The 14,409-nt window shown below is 31.9% G+C and overlaps 3 protein-coding genes across 7 annotated transcripts; 1 reads left to right on the top strand and 2 right to left on the bottom strand.

The window, feature by feature from the left end:
• Positions 1 to 208: 208 nt before the first annotated feature.
• Positions 209 to 1,587, top strand: LOC109800670 (transmembrane epididymal protein (DUF716)). The gene has a single exon (XM_020361493.3). The coding sequence runs from the start codon at positions 292 to 294 to the stop codon at positions 1,174 to 1,176; it is 885 nt and encodes a 294-aa protein (XP_020217082.1). The 5' UTR covers positions 209 to 291; the 3' UTR covers positions 1,177 to 1,587.
• Positions 1,588 to 1,829: 242 nt separating this feature from the next.
• Positions 1,830 to 6,677, bottom strand: LOC109800669 (B3 domain-containing protein REM20). Of its 2 annotated transcripts, XM_020361492.3 has the most exons (6): positions 6,316 to 6,677; positions 4,455 to 4,574; positions 3,365 to 3,896; positions 3,122 to 3,255; positions 2,666 to 2,752; positions 1,841 to 2,542 (listed from the first exon to the last, which is right to left on the bottom strand). In XM_020361492.3, exons 2-6 carry the CDS (start codon positions 4,524 to 4,526, stop codon positions 2,288 to 2,290), a joined length of 1,080 nt encoding a protein of 359 aa, XP_020217081.1. In that variant the 5' UTR covers positions 4,527 to 4,574; positions 6,316 to 6,677; the 3' UTR covers positions 1,841 to 2,287. The 2 variants fall into 2 exon arrangements, with proteins under 2 accessions (XP_082918754.1, XP_020217081.1); XM_083062628.1 differs by lacking the exon at positions 6,316 to 6,677 and having other exon boundaries at positions 1,830 to 2,542; positions 4,455 to 5,243.
• A 3,721-nt stretch (positions 6,678 to 10,398) lies between these two features.
• On the bottom strand, positions 10,399 to 14,214 carry LOC109800667 (B3 domain-containing transcription factor VRN1). 4 transcript variants are annotated; one of them, XM_083062624.1, is made up of 4 exons: positions 14,054 to 14,214; positions 11,632 to 12,286; positions 11,340 to 11,539; positions 10,399 to 11,027 (listed from the first exon to the last, which is right to left on the bottom strand). In XM_083062624.1, the coding sequence occupies exons 1-4, from the start codon at positions 14,057 to 14,059 to the stop codon at positions 10,671 to 10,673; spliced, it is 1,218 nt and encodes a 405-aa protein (XP_082918750.1). In that variant the 5' UTR covers positions 14,060 to 14,214; the 3' UTR covers positions 10,399 to 10,670. The 4 variants fall into 4 exon arrangements, with proteins under 4 accessions (XP_082918750.1, XP_082918751.1, XP_020217076.1 ...); XM_083062625.1 differs by having other exon boundaries at positions 14,047 to 14,213; XM_020361487.3 differs by lacking the exon at positions 14,054 to 14,214 and adding an exon at positions 13,523 to 13,992.
• Positions 14,215 to 14,409: the final 195 nt, after the last annotated feature.

Raw genomic sequence — 14,409 nt, forward strand, 5'->3', positions numbered from 1 at the left:
CAAACAGTTCTGAAGAAAACAACACGTCCCTCAACTTTTTACTTTAATTTCTAACCAAGTGCTGTCCCCATTTTCATCTTCTTTCATGATGTTGGTCATAGTAGGTCTTCTTTTCCGTTTGTGGAAACACATGCACCATGCACTTAGTCAAATGCTTGGACTAATCATATATCACATCATATAATTATAAAACACTTTATTTCGTGTATGAACCATATTTGCTAGCTTCATATATTTAAATGAAGGATTTGAGCTCAAAAATGGTTGTCTTGTGAAGAGAAAAAATTTATCATGGGATCATTTGTCGGACACACAGTGCAAGGGTCTGCATTAGCCCTTCTTGGATTATGGCACACCATCAACACCATTAGATCTTACCTTGTGAAGGGCCCTGCCAACTTCACTGTGAGATTCTGGTACCAGTTTAACACCCCTCAGTCTAGACTCAAACACTTGGAGCTTGTTTCCATTCTATCCTTTTCAATCCTTGCAATTTTCATGCAAATTCTAGACTTCCCTCATTTCCACTATGCTTTCAAGCTTGATAACTTTGAGCATGCAACTATGTTTATACACCTTGCTTTGTTTGCTGGCTTCTCACTCTCCACCGAGTTGACTGATTCACTTGACCTCTTCTCTGGCTTTGTTGGGATACTTGCATCCTCAGTGTTCAGTCAAGAACTCTTCCTTCTCCATTTTCACTCCACAGACCATGTTGGACTAGAAGGCCATTACCACTGGCTGCTTCAGCTCATAGTGCTTGTCTCACTTGTATCAGCTTTGGCTGCAACCATTTTTCCTAACAATTTCAATGCGGCTCTTGTGCTTTCCATTTCAGTCATCTTCCAAGGATGTTGGTTTATAAACATGGGGTTTATGCTATGGATTCCAGCTTTTGTCCCTGAAGGATGTGTAATGAATTTGGCCAAGATAAGTGGCCATGAAGTCCTTGGAGCAGTTACTTGTGGCTCCAAAGAGGCTGATTTTAGGGCCAGGGGATTGGCCAACTTACAATTCAGTTGGATCCTTTCTACAATTCTGATATTTGCCGGAATCATTTGCTTGAAACTTGCTAGAAAATGTACCATTACAACAAACCGGTTGGAATATGAGAGAATTCAAACTAAAGGTGCAGAGTCAGCTTTGGCCAATGAAGGTTTCAAGCAGGCCAGATAAACTACCACAGTTTGTTAAACAGGCCTGATGCTTGCATTTTTAAGGTCTCAAGTGTATATAAGAGACCTGAGTTTATGTAATACAATAACCTTCAGCGTACTTTATTCTAGCCCAAGTTTAAATAGATGTCCAACAATCTGTTGGGTTTTATAACCTGTCAGGAAATCTTCAGCTATCTATATAATGTTGGTAGACTTTAAAACTGTCTAGAGTCTATTAAGTTACTGCTCTTTCTGTTGTGGACTCTTTCACTTAAAAATGTAAGAAGCATAATATCTTCAGATCTTGATTGCTTCACAAATTCCCTAATTTTATAAGGAATTAAGGATGTTTCTGTTTATCAGTTGACAGTTTAGTTTTGTTTGTTGTATTGATAACCTTTGATAAAAAACCATGAGGTTTTTCTTTTGATCTCTTGTTGCAAAATTTCTGATAATCATTTGTAATTTAGTTACATAAAATGCACTTCTGACTTCTGAGGGAGATGCAGTAACTGTACCCATTTCCCAAATTGAGAAAAATGAAAGCATACCAATAAAATTGTTAAATTGATTTCTTATATTATATTTACAGCAAACTTTCAATAGGGAAGTCTTCAAGTTGTCTAAAAAGAACTTTTGTCATCTCCGTAGTGTTTATGCTAGAAACCAGACAACATTGTGTATAAATTCTTTGTTTCCAAATGAAAATTCTTGTTATAAACAATTAGGAGAAAACATATAAAATATAATAAGGAATTATACACACTTGATGCTTTAAACATGCCATCTTACCATCTAGATCGTGAATTTAACAACATTGGTTCTAGCATCAAATTGGTTCACCAATTGCATAAAAATTAAGTTCATATTTGTCCAACTAAAAACAAAGTGGAATTTAAGCCCACAAGCAAGTTCAGATTCCAATCCAATCAATAGAAGTTGTCCAAAGTAGAACAAGACAAATGGCTAAAGTGAAGTAGTCTAAGTTACATGACTGTGAATGCAACGAAGTATGGATGAATATGGTTATCATTCCATAAGAAAATGGAAGAAACCATTACATGAGAAAATTATAAGCATTAACAATTAGCTAGTCAAAAGTCCAAATCACTGGCATCACAATTGTGTGTTCATCCCCTCCTAGAACATAGTACATGCACTCGAAACATTCTTACTATTTGGTCTTCCCCTGATATAATTTCACATAGGCACGTATCATATTTTGTCATCTTGTTCCTTCTACAAAAGCTCAACCAACCTTTGACGCATACTCTACCATCTAGCCACCTACAGACTTCTCCTGACACTTCCAAATATCTTTTTCGGATGGGTGCATGTTGTGCCAAGCTCAGATGATACTCTCGTAACTCAATTTCTTGAAAATCCTGTTGTAACAAAGAAAGTACACAGCTGTAATTTCAAATTCTCGAGACAAAACCAATTAATACAGATAAATGCTCCTAAGATATAGTTGTCAAAATGATAAGTAACTATTAGTATTATTATACCCGGCGTTGGCAGCATCCGCAACAAAAGAGGGTAACCTTTTCATGAAAAGTGAGGGAAAAGTCTTTAATGACATTTCCTGGAATGTGCTGCAATAGGGAGGGATCAAACCATAAGTCAAAAGTAATGTAGATGGAAGAAGGAACATGCAATAATTGTGATTTATGAAAAACTGAAATTGCAACAACGTGGCTTAAACAGGTCAGAAAATTGAGAATCATTGAATTAACATTTTTAACTTGAACATAATAAATTAGAGATTAAAAGTGCTTACAATTCAAAGGAATTTAGTTAGCAATGAGAAGTAGAAGGTAGGAACAAAGGCTTAAGCAAATGGACTTACTCATCTAACATGCTCCAATGTCTTAAAAGCCAACATTTATATGCAAGTTAATAAAAAAAACAAAAAAAAAAACAGAACAGAACAGAACTAGAACAAACCAGATAAGAATTCTAACCAATTCATTGCGTCTACTTTTGTAGAGTTTTGCTTCAAAATATGGATTCTCCGGCTGAATATACATTTCTGGATCAAATTCATAGACTTCAAGAGGACCTTCCACCCTGGGGGTAGAACTTGATTCAGTCTCTCCTAAGCCAGATAAATCAGTAGTTAAAGGTTGATTCTTGCACTCACAAGTCATAATACAGAAATGTGAAAAAAAACAAAATCTAGTTTTCAACATGAAGCTAAAACTTACTTTTGCAAGCTCTAAGATAACTTCGACCGATGCTTCCAGCACTGTGCTCTTCTTCAATCTCTTCTTCCATCCCTGAATCCTCATCACTACCATTATCATAGGCACTGTCATCTTCGTCATCACTATCATAGTCCTCATCTTCACTATCTTCCTCATCCTCTATCTTACCCTCCTCAACTTGTTCATGTTCTTCCTCCTCTCTCACCTCCATCTCATCAACTTCTTGTGCTTCTGCTTCCTCTTCTACATTCTCCTCCTCCTCCATCTTTACCACAGTCTTTTCACACTGTGTTGATATTTCAAGGATTAATACCTTGAACTCATTGCTTCCATCATACTCAAAGACCAGAAAGTCAGCTTTTCCTAAACAGTTTTCTTCTTGGAAAACCTTCCACCCATCATCAAAGTATAACTTCTCTCCAATACGACCCGTTTTGACATGCCAAACTCTCCCACCACAATTTCTGAGTATGACATCCTCAGGGATCCTTCCTTGCATGTTAATCAACCTCACAAAAGAATTTGGGATAAGCTACAATTTGAGAGAGAGAAAAAAAAGTTGTAAGCCTCTTATGTAAGCAGAAGATCAATGTTACTTTTGATACTATTATATGATAATTTGATAATGTTTTGAAATCAACAATTGCATTGGTAAATTACACTTATAAAGCAATATAATCATAGGGTCAAATTGGTTAAACTTCTCTGGAAGCACTTATAGGAGAAAAGAATAGGGAGAAAAAATGAAATAAGTTTCTCTATAAGCTAAAATTAACTTATGCATAAGTTAATTTGTAGAAGTTTTCTCATATAACTTCTCCACAAAAATATAAATTAGCTTGTGCATAAGTTAGTTTGAACTTACAGAGAAATTTATTTTATTTTTTCCTTCCTATTTTTTTCTCACATAAGTGCTTATGTAAAAGTTTATCCAAACAGACGCATAGCTAAATTGGTATATCTCATTATTTTAGTAAATTTAATGATCCATACAATGTATGGCAATAATTTAAGTGCAGCAATCTGAGTACATCAACATTATATATCTTCATGTAATTCAAGGTAGCGGAAAGTATAATCAAGAAAATACCAATCTTTCTGAGCTTTGTTCCGGAAGGAAGACTTTGAAGAAGTCAGGGTGTTTCTTGGCACCAGTAGTCATCGAGATGGAAGTGTAGAAACTTTGATGTGTTTCAAGGTCAGGAAAGAACTGTAGAAGAAATGGTGGAATTGATTAAACTTTTGTCATGGCAATGGTTATTTTCTAAAGGGTGTGCTTAAATACTCGTTAGCTTGCTGATTCTGTGATCAAAGGATGTGTCTATCTAGAAGCTGAGTTTGAAGAATCCGTGAAGGTTTCGAAAATATTATGTACAGATGATGACAAGTTATGGGATTGGTTTGTTTTTCATCAATATGGTTGCAATTATATGTTATACTGTGATATGCTTGGTTATAGTAGTGTGGTCATTATGGCTAGAAGAAACTTTGCAGAGGTACGGTTCTGTGGAGAAAACACATTTACAGATTTACTCAATTTTCATGCTTTCTAATATGGCTTTGCGAGCTATTTATTACATGACAGCAAATATTTTATTTTTAAGTATTGGCTTGTTCTGGTACATCTTGTGGTCTTAACATGTTTGTGTTATATAAGATTTTATTTTGCCTCTTCAAAAAAAAAAAAGGGCCATCGAGCTATCCAAAATTTTTGCAAGTCCTGAAAATTTGGCACCCCTCTTTGATGCTCAAAACAATGAGATGTCCAAATAAATTGGTCAGAAAATTGAAATGCCAAAAGATATCTATATAAGTATATTTAGGCTAAGGGCTCCCTAGTTAGTTCACCATATTTAACTTACTTCTCTAATTATTAATTAAATAAGTTAGAATACACATTTTATTTATTTATTTTATCTTTACTGTATTTAAATTTTTTATCTATATAAAAGAATGTCAGTCCAACAAAAAAAAAATTAAGAACATATTATCACGCATAAATATCAAAGCAATTTAATTATTTACACACTTTATGTCAATATATGAAAAAGAGAAAAAAAAAAAAACAGATAATAACAGTTCTAACTAAATGATCCTATCAAATATCAATATAAGTAACAAAAGGATTTTATTTTTAAGCAAAAATATTATAATTTTCTTAAGCTGAACTTCTTAAAATTTCTTATAATTTGCTCTCAAACATGCACTGCTGCATCTACATTTAAAACTACTATATCATTAACCGAACAGAAAAATCAGCAATGTTTTAGTTAGAATATATATGAATCAAATGATATGAGTCACTCAATGTAAGCATCTACTATAAATTATAATGGATAGCAATTAGAAAACACTAAAAAGAATGCAAAAATTGTTAGCTTGTGAAACAAATTAAACTATAAGGTTTTCCACATAAAAAACACAAAATGGAACAAACATGGAACACCAGAAAACGCATGAAGTTGATCTGCCAAAATCAACCACCATGACTACAACAAATCTTTTCTCTGTAAAATTTTCAAATCTCATTTAACTACTCTTTCAAAACAATATTTTTTTTCCTCTTACACTCCTTGTATTTTAAAGTCATTATAATTTTTAACTCATTCTCTGTAAATTCTTTTCTCATTTTACTCTCTCATTTTTTATCTCCTTATTTAGAAACACTCATCTATGACCAAATTTAAACACAAACCAAGAAAGGAGAAATGAACTAAAACATAGAGGAGGGTGGTCAATGGTCATCATTCATCAATCATCATATATACATACATACATATACATATATATGTATATATATATATATATATATACACACACCAAATACAAGGTGTTCTATATATATGTGTGTAGTGCATAGTGGAGAGTGAGTGATGAATGATGAATATTTTAACTATAGTGGTATGAAGTGAGTGTGATAATATCCACATGGTTAATTAGTATAAACTTACTTGACTCCAAAGTTCAACCCTCTTTGTTTTCTTCTATCTTTTTGCTTTGGGTGGTGTAGTTGGTGTTTGAGGTTGTGGCTTTGGTGTTGATTTCTCAACTTTAGGATAGGATTTGAAGGTTTTATGGGAATGTCAATGATAGCTTCTATCTCTTCACAACAAACACGATGGATGCTCAACTTTCCTTTCCCTTCAACCCTCCACAGAAACTTCTCTTTAAATATCTGAGTCTCTCATCATGATTCTGTTTCTTTTCTTTTCTTTTTTCTGTCTTTGGAAATTGATCGTTGTGAAGGAATCATATCAAGATGGTGCATGCATGGTGCATGGTGCATGGTACATGTGCATGCACTAATAGTTTCAGCTCAGTGCTTAATTATGATGCTAATTGCATGTGCTGCCATTTTTATTCCCGGTACCTCACAAATTAATGATGCTAATTACAAATATGCTATTTCTGAAAAGTTTAACTGCATAAGCATCTTTCAGTTGCTATCTCTTTTCTATTTTTATAAATAACTTACGACTGACACTGAACAAAGTTGCCTAATATAGATAAATTATTATGTTGGGCTGAAATACTTTTAGGTATTTTTGGTCATTCTTTAATTAAAATTAAAATTTCATCTAGATATAATTAACTCTGATTTTTATTTCACAAGTTGTTAAAGTAAAGACATTACCTAAAATATTTAAGGTGATATAATTCTATAGGCTTCTCTATATAATTCATCTGATCACAAGCTAAATTGAATATGTTGGAATTGAAAATAGAGTGCCCCTCATATTTGAAGTTTAGAAGTCATCTCGCAAATAGAGTAGAGCACAGAAAATTCGAGCCAACCATTTGTAAATCACCACTTGTCATCAATTTCTCTCAATCTAACTAAGAAATCATCACCAATTGGAAGAACAAGATGGTCACAACAGATTTTAATTTATCCCCTTATTTTCTACCAAACATCTTTGGCATGCTCTTTGTAATTACAAAACAAAGTTAAGTTAATTATATTGTATCATTGGAATGAAAGAGGACAAGGTTTACGTGAATAAGGATCAGCAATGGTATTCAGTAATGTGAACAACTAATTTATGGAGATATGTTTTTTTAATGTTCCATCCTTATTATTTCTTTTATAGAAAGAAGGAAAAATTGCAGAAGTCATAGACTGGCAAGGAACCCTCCAAAACCAGAAATATAGGAATACATCTTTTTTCTCATTCACAAGGAAAAAAACTACTTTGGTGATTGGTCAAAGAAAGATGATGTTGTGAATTTTCTAAAAACACTATCCATTTCTTTTTTTCTTTCATTTTTTTCCAAAAAAAATTTCCTAATGTTACACTCATCCCCATCTCATTCAAAATTTCAAAAATACTCCTAATGTCATACTTGTTCCCGTCTAATTCAAAATGGTGAGTTTTTTTTTTTTTTGCTGAAATTTTTCTTCCCCTATGTTAGTTTGTTTTTTTGGAATTTAAGTTCCATAACTACATAAATTTTGCTTTCAGAATTAAATTTTACAAATTTATTTGTATCTTCTGAAATCAAACTTTTAAAAATTTATTTATATTCCAAGATTATAATTTCAGAATTCTATTTGTATGTTTTATATTGTAATTTTAGAAGTCTATTAGTTAGACATTCTAGACATATAAAATTACAAAGGTCCATTTTGTGTAGTTTCAGAAATATAATTTTGGAAAATTTCTTAAAGTTTATTTTCAAAATATACAAATAAACTCTCAGAAGTTTAATTTTTGGTGTTTCTACAGAGAGAAGTGTGATGTGTTTTAGGAAAAACGAATTTGGGAATTGATATATCAATAGGAGAAGGTTTTTTTTTTTATAAAAAAAATAGTGTGGTGTCTTAGAAAAAATAGGAGTGAGAAAAGTAAAAGAACAAGAGAACTAAGAGAAAGGAATAGCTGAACCTATATATGAAGCAAGAAAGGGTCTAGTTTAAACAGACTTTTGTTCAATTTGACACTTTCCTTTATTGCTACAAAACCAAAGCATATCTATAAATTTATATCAAACAAAATTGGAGGTTGCATGTTACATCAGTTATTAAAGCCAGACGAGAAAGAAAAAAACAAAAGAAAAAGTAAATGTGAATTAACCATCTCAATAGAAATATTCCATCTCATATAACCTCTTTTTCTACTCATACAAGGAAACTGTTTAGGTGAGATAACTTGATGAGGACATTTACCTTCCCAATCCCATGGTTTCCATGTTTGCTATCCTCTACAGTAGAAACAGTAGAATGGTAAAATATTCCCTAAAATAACAAGATAATTTATTCATATAATATTTAAATTATAAAACTTGTCACATCCAAATTATTCTTTATATACAACTAATATTGTTTCCATTTCATTTAAGAAAAACATAAATCTAATTACTATTCTATTTTAGAAGACTTACACTCATTTAAAATTATAAATTCCAGTATTCTGTTTTTTTAATTAGAACATATAAATATTTATTTCATTGCAAGTTAAATATATTTAGGTATTAACAATAAATGATAAAAATAAAAAATATAAACTATTTGAATTAAAAATCTATGTATATTTGTCCTAGTATATTTTTTAATAAAAAAATCTAATGCATATATATTATTTTTATATATACACACACATTGCATATTACAAAATAATAAGAGAATATTTGAAATTATAATTTATAATAATAAAAAATTAGCACAATTTGAAAACTAAGTATAAATATATTCGTATACAATTTGGATTTTCTTAAATAATAGAAGTATAAATTAAATATTTTATCATAATTATCTTTGAATAGTAATCATTAATATCTAAAAGTACTTTTATATTTATTAATCATGTATAGTAAGCTCTATGATAAGTTAATAATTTTTCTAACAAAATGCTATAAATTAAAGTAATAAAATGTAATAATTAAAAAATAAACTCCTATATATTAAATATAAATATCTATCTTAATAAGAACATTTTTAGAAATTTTTATTCGATGTGAAAGTTTAAAAAAAATTAACTTTTTAATTTAATTCAATTTTTATTTATAATAATTATTTATGAATTAAATTTTAATATTTTGAAATAAATTATAAATAAAAATATTGTGCTATAATATAAATTATTTATCATAAATCTAAAATTTAATTTATATATTTAAAAATATTTATTTACATAAATTTTAAATATAAATTATATATTCAAATATTATATTTATGTACATAATTTATTATAAGTTTTAGTTATATATTAAATAAACATATGCATCCAACACCAAAAAAAAAATGCATTCAACAGGTTAAAATTCTAGTATTTTTTTATATAATTAGATAACTAATCATAAAAATTGATCAAGTATATATAAAGAATTAATTAAGTGTAACAAATTCTGAAGTCAACGCGTTACATAAACTAATTATTTTGCTACTTTACCATTGTACTTTAGAATATCTGCACCCACTATTTATGGGGTCCATTGTTAAATCATCAATCATGTAAAATGTTGAATTTGCTTTACTTATTTTCATGAACCACGTAAGAGATATCATGAGCTGCCCCAGCTAATTATTTACAAAATTCATTAACTGTCTTTAAATACATTTTTTTCAAACTATCTTCTGTTATTCATAGACCAAAATAACTAATATAAAAACTACTTTCCATTAAATACTCTTTTTATTGTGACCTTGATTATTTACATGTATACACTGAATCTATAATTTAATTAGAATTAAAAGGAAACAATTCAGAGTGCCAAAATGCCAATATATTGATCTAAAAGAGAAAAACCTGAAAGTGAATTACTTCTTTTGCATCCCAAAAAGTGGATTTTCTACTGTTATGGAACATATGGAAACCAAAAATACAAAAGTGATGACCTTCAAAAGATAATGTTACAGTGAAATAATTATTTTATGAAAAAAATAACAAGGAAGAAAACCTATTGTTAATGTTGCCTAATATCCATCCATCCATATAATAGAAAAAAGAAGAATGTAAAAGGCAATTAGTCAAAACTTATTTCCAGCAATCAACAAAAACAGTGAATCAAGTTGTCAAGCAGAAGAAGCTATACAATTCAACTTCAAACAGCAAATAAATAAATAAATAAACCAAGATAAGCAGCAATACTATGGGACAAGCATATTGACTGAGTTTCTAATGAGCTAGATTGAACAATCTATTTACAACCCAAGTCTAGAGAGGTGAAAACAAAAAAGGGTATCAAAACTATAACAACTACGTTCCACTTAAGTCACCCTGAAATGTTGGACAGAAAAAAGCATCTAAGTTCCACACAGAAGCAAGGGGTTATTTGATACAGTTGAGCACCAGGAATGAACCTGCTGCTAATTTCTAATCAGTTTAGTGGAAGTGAGGTGTTGCTGCAAGGGATTGTTCAACAATTTAGGTGTGTTCATGTTTTGGTTCTGCTGCAAAGGAGGGCTCAACAATCCCACATCCTCAGTAATGCGAAAAACAGTAACTTGAAGCACTACTTCTTTCATTCTAAGAAGCTCAAACACACAGACATCACCTTCCCCTAAATTGTTCTCCAAGGAAAATTCAAACCACCCCTGGCTTAACTTGGCTCTACCTCCTCTATAAAGGCAGCGAACCGGCCACTGTCGTCCGGTAGAGATCTGAAGTTTGATAAACCCTGAAACTCCATTCAAATGCTTTTCTGCAAAGCAGGATGGTAAATACTGGAAAAACACAAAGATGAGTTCATAGTATGCAAGTTCAACTATTAGAGAAGAATGTTAAAGTTTGTTTGGATACAAAGAACTTCTGAAAGTTTTTTTTTATAGTAGAAAAACACTAAAAAAATATTAATAGTCTGTATCCAAATAGACTTGAAAACGTATATAAGTTTGTTTAGATACAAACTTAGAAGCGTTATTAAGAGCTTATTTACTAGAAAAAACTTTTTATTTTCAATATAAAAGCTTTCAAAAACATTTTTAGCTAGTATCTAAACAGATTTTATATTTATCATGTCAAATTCAAGGGCTCACCATTATACATCCCCTGTATAAATAGGAGGGCCGCAAGACAACCCGACAGAAAGGATTAGGTGGTTCAAATGCTTTTGCCATATTGATGGCCCTTTCTCTTTCTTCGGCTGTCGCAGTTCTTTTTCTTGCAGAAGCACTTTCATAGAATCTAAAGCGCATTTCTACCTCTTCTTCATGTTCGGCAGAGGGGTCCTGGCCTTCTGCACTTCCACAAATTGTATTGATCATAAAACTCAATTTATAGATAACCATGTCATTCAAAGAAAACTAAGTTAAAAGAGATTACTAAGACCTGATTTCCGCTTCTTTCTTGCAGTTTTTTTAATCCTTTCCTCGATGGAAGCACGCAATTTCAATTCTTCAGTGGATCTTTTAAACTCAACTGCATTAAACTGAACTCCAATATCTCTGGTCATCCTATTATCACTGGCGCTTCTCAAAGAATGGGCATTCCCACCCTCTCCCCAGTTTATGCTATTAAGTTTTGATCCATTGAACAGATTCTGCAATGCTGGTGTATAACTCTTTCCAGGTGTCATTTTATCTACTGATCCAGCAAGAGCTTTATTTTGTGAAGCAAGATGTGAAGGAGATGAATCCAAGATTTCAATGGAATCTTCATCTTCCATTTCTTCAAAAATCTTGACACGATTTGCGAAGTAGGGCCCTTCATTACTGCTTCGCGTGGCTGATTGATAGTTTATCTCAGACGTGGCCAAATTGAAAATACGAACATTGAAAGATGACTTTCCTTCAAATCCGAATACCAACAAGTATCCAACACCAATGGCATAACGTTGAATGAATTCTTGCCAACCATCAATGAACCAATATTTGTTGTCTGCCTTTTTCAATCCCACACGCCAGACACTACCATCAGGAACTGAGAGGGTAACAATTGGAGAAATTTCGCCACCATATTTTCTCATAAAATTATCTGGAAGCCTCTGCAATTCATAAATCAAGTTAGATTCCAAATATTGATACCTGTTTGTAATACAAGACTGCAGCCATAATGATGTTATAAACTCCAAGTGCCCAATGCTCATCACCAAGAAGAAACATGGTTTGACATGTCTGCAAAACTCTGACAGTGATTATCTTGCATTTTTAGTTCGATCAAAATCCAAAACTAGACTAATTCTTGTAAGAAGTTCAACTTTTAAGTAAGCCAACTTATAATTGAAACTTTAGTTATGGCTTCGCTTCAGGTTCAAGTGCTTCCTCCATCAGTTCTAATGTATGTTGACAGATACTTGAAAATTTCCTCCAAAATAAAATTGCATGTGTACATTAAAACGAGTTTGAGAGGATACAGGGAAAAAACACTGTTCCAATGCATGATAAATGCTTGGTATTTACTAGAACCAGTAGCAAAAGAAATCTGTTGTGTTCAGTAAAGAGATTAGATTTCTAAAACGAAGCACCAAATACTTATATATAATAAGCATACAATTTCTCAGAATTACCCCCTAGTTAAAGCCTTATTTTTCTGCTGAAGAACCCCATCAACTCAATATTCATTCAATAAAGTCTAATTTCAAGAAAACAAAAAAGAAGTCTGGCAATTTTACGGGTGTCTTTTTCACTTATGTGTGAGCACACTGTTGAAAAAGGACACAATTAACCAACCACACTTTTTTGACTTCAAGTACTGGACTAGTTTCAGGTGAGGCAACACAACAAAGTGTCTCTTCTAAAATCCTAAGACCTTGACCCCCAAAAGAAATTTTCTGATTTTCCTTCAGAACCACTCAACCAGTCTTCTGCAGTAAAAAATTCAAAGCAAGACAGTCATGAAATGAAATAAACGTAACATAACCCAGAACTTTTGGTTCAGAGCTCATAACTCCACTTGAAACAGTTTTTTTTTTTTTAACAAAAAAAAAAGAGCTTATTAGACAAACCATGTAGTTTTCCCCCCAACCCTAACAGAACAAACAAGTACAAATAGAAATTAGTACTCACACTTCAGATGGATTAAAAAATCCAACTCGATGAAAGAGGTGACAAAGTTTAGGAGTTGGGGGTGGTGTAAGTGAAGAAAAAGCAAGACCCATAAACATTATTCACCCCTTTCTTTCATTTTGACTCAAATTTCTCACAAACCCAACAATAGCCACTCCCAAAAGTAACAAAAAAAAAACACAAAAAGTGGTAAGAATAAGAGAAAATTTAGGTACCAGTTGGTTGGGTTGGAGAGTAGAGGGTAGAAGAAGCTTGTGGAAAGAAGGGTGTGGCATTTTGTGACGGTGTCTGAAGCCAGAAACACCAAATCGTTAAAGCATTTGATGACCCTTTGATTCAAAGTAGAAAAATTTGGGCACTACCTACTGGATTTTCACCACCTTTCAGATCTACTTGGCCATCACTCCCTATTCTCCAGTCCCCACTCTTCTCTGCTTTTTGAGTCAAACAATGGTTTGTTTTTAAAAACCTTGAAAAAAATCCTCAACTTGACACATGAAAATCTTATTAAAAAGCTAACGAGTCACGACTCGGTGAGTCACCTCAAACTTAAAAACCATGCTTTCATTTTCCTTTCCCAGTTTAGATCTTATGATTCCATTTCTAAAACCCCGTTTGTTTGTTTTGCTTTGTTTGCCTTTAAAGCTTGGAAATTGGAACAGAAGGAGTTATGTGATTATTTGTGATGTCCCTATGAATATGATTCGTAGTTAGAAATTGTAGAAAGAAAGAAGCATACACGGCACCTCCATTTATAGGCATCCCTATAAAAGATATAAACGACAATGCGTTGCCTAGCCAGGAAATGTCATCAACCAGAAGCATTATTTTCTAAACCATGTTGAATTTTTGGGTCACTATTGCACTTGTGTTGTGTGTTCATAATGTTTTAGGAGAGTCGGGCACTGTCCTTCGTTTGCTGCTGAGGGCCTGCGAATGAGATATCACATCATAATTGAATTTTGTAACTGTACTAAGAAACACTTATATATACACACACACGAAAGATTCTTTTATTCTACGAGTAAATTTAATTAGACTTATTCTGTTTAATAATTCATGTTTTATATCAAATTTTAACAATTTAATCGTTTAATTTAAA

Source organism: Cajanus cajan, chromosome 8 (genome assembly GCF_000230855.2).
Source record: "Cajanus cajan strain Asha chromosome 8, NIPB_CcT2T_4, whole genome shotgun sequence".
Lineage (NCBI taxonomy): Eukaryota > Viridiplantae > Streptophyta > Magnoliopsida > Fabales > Fabaceae > Cajanus > Cajanus cajan.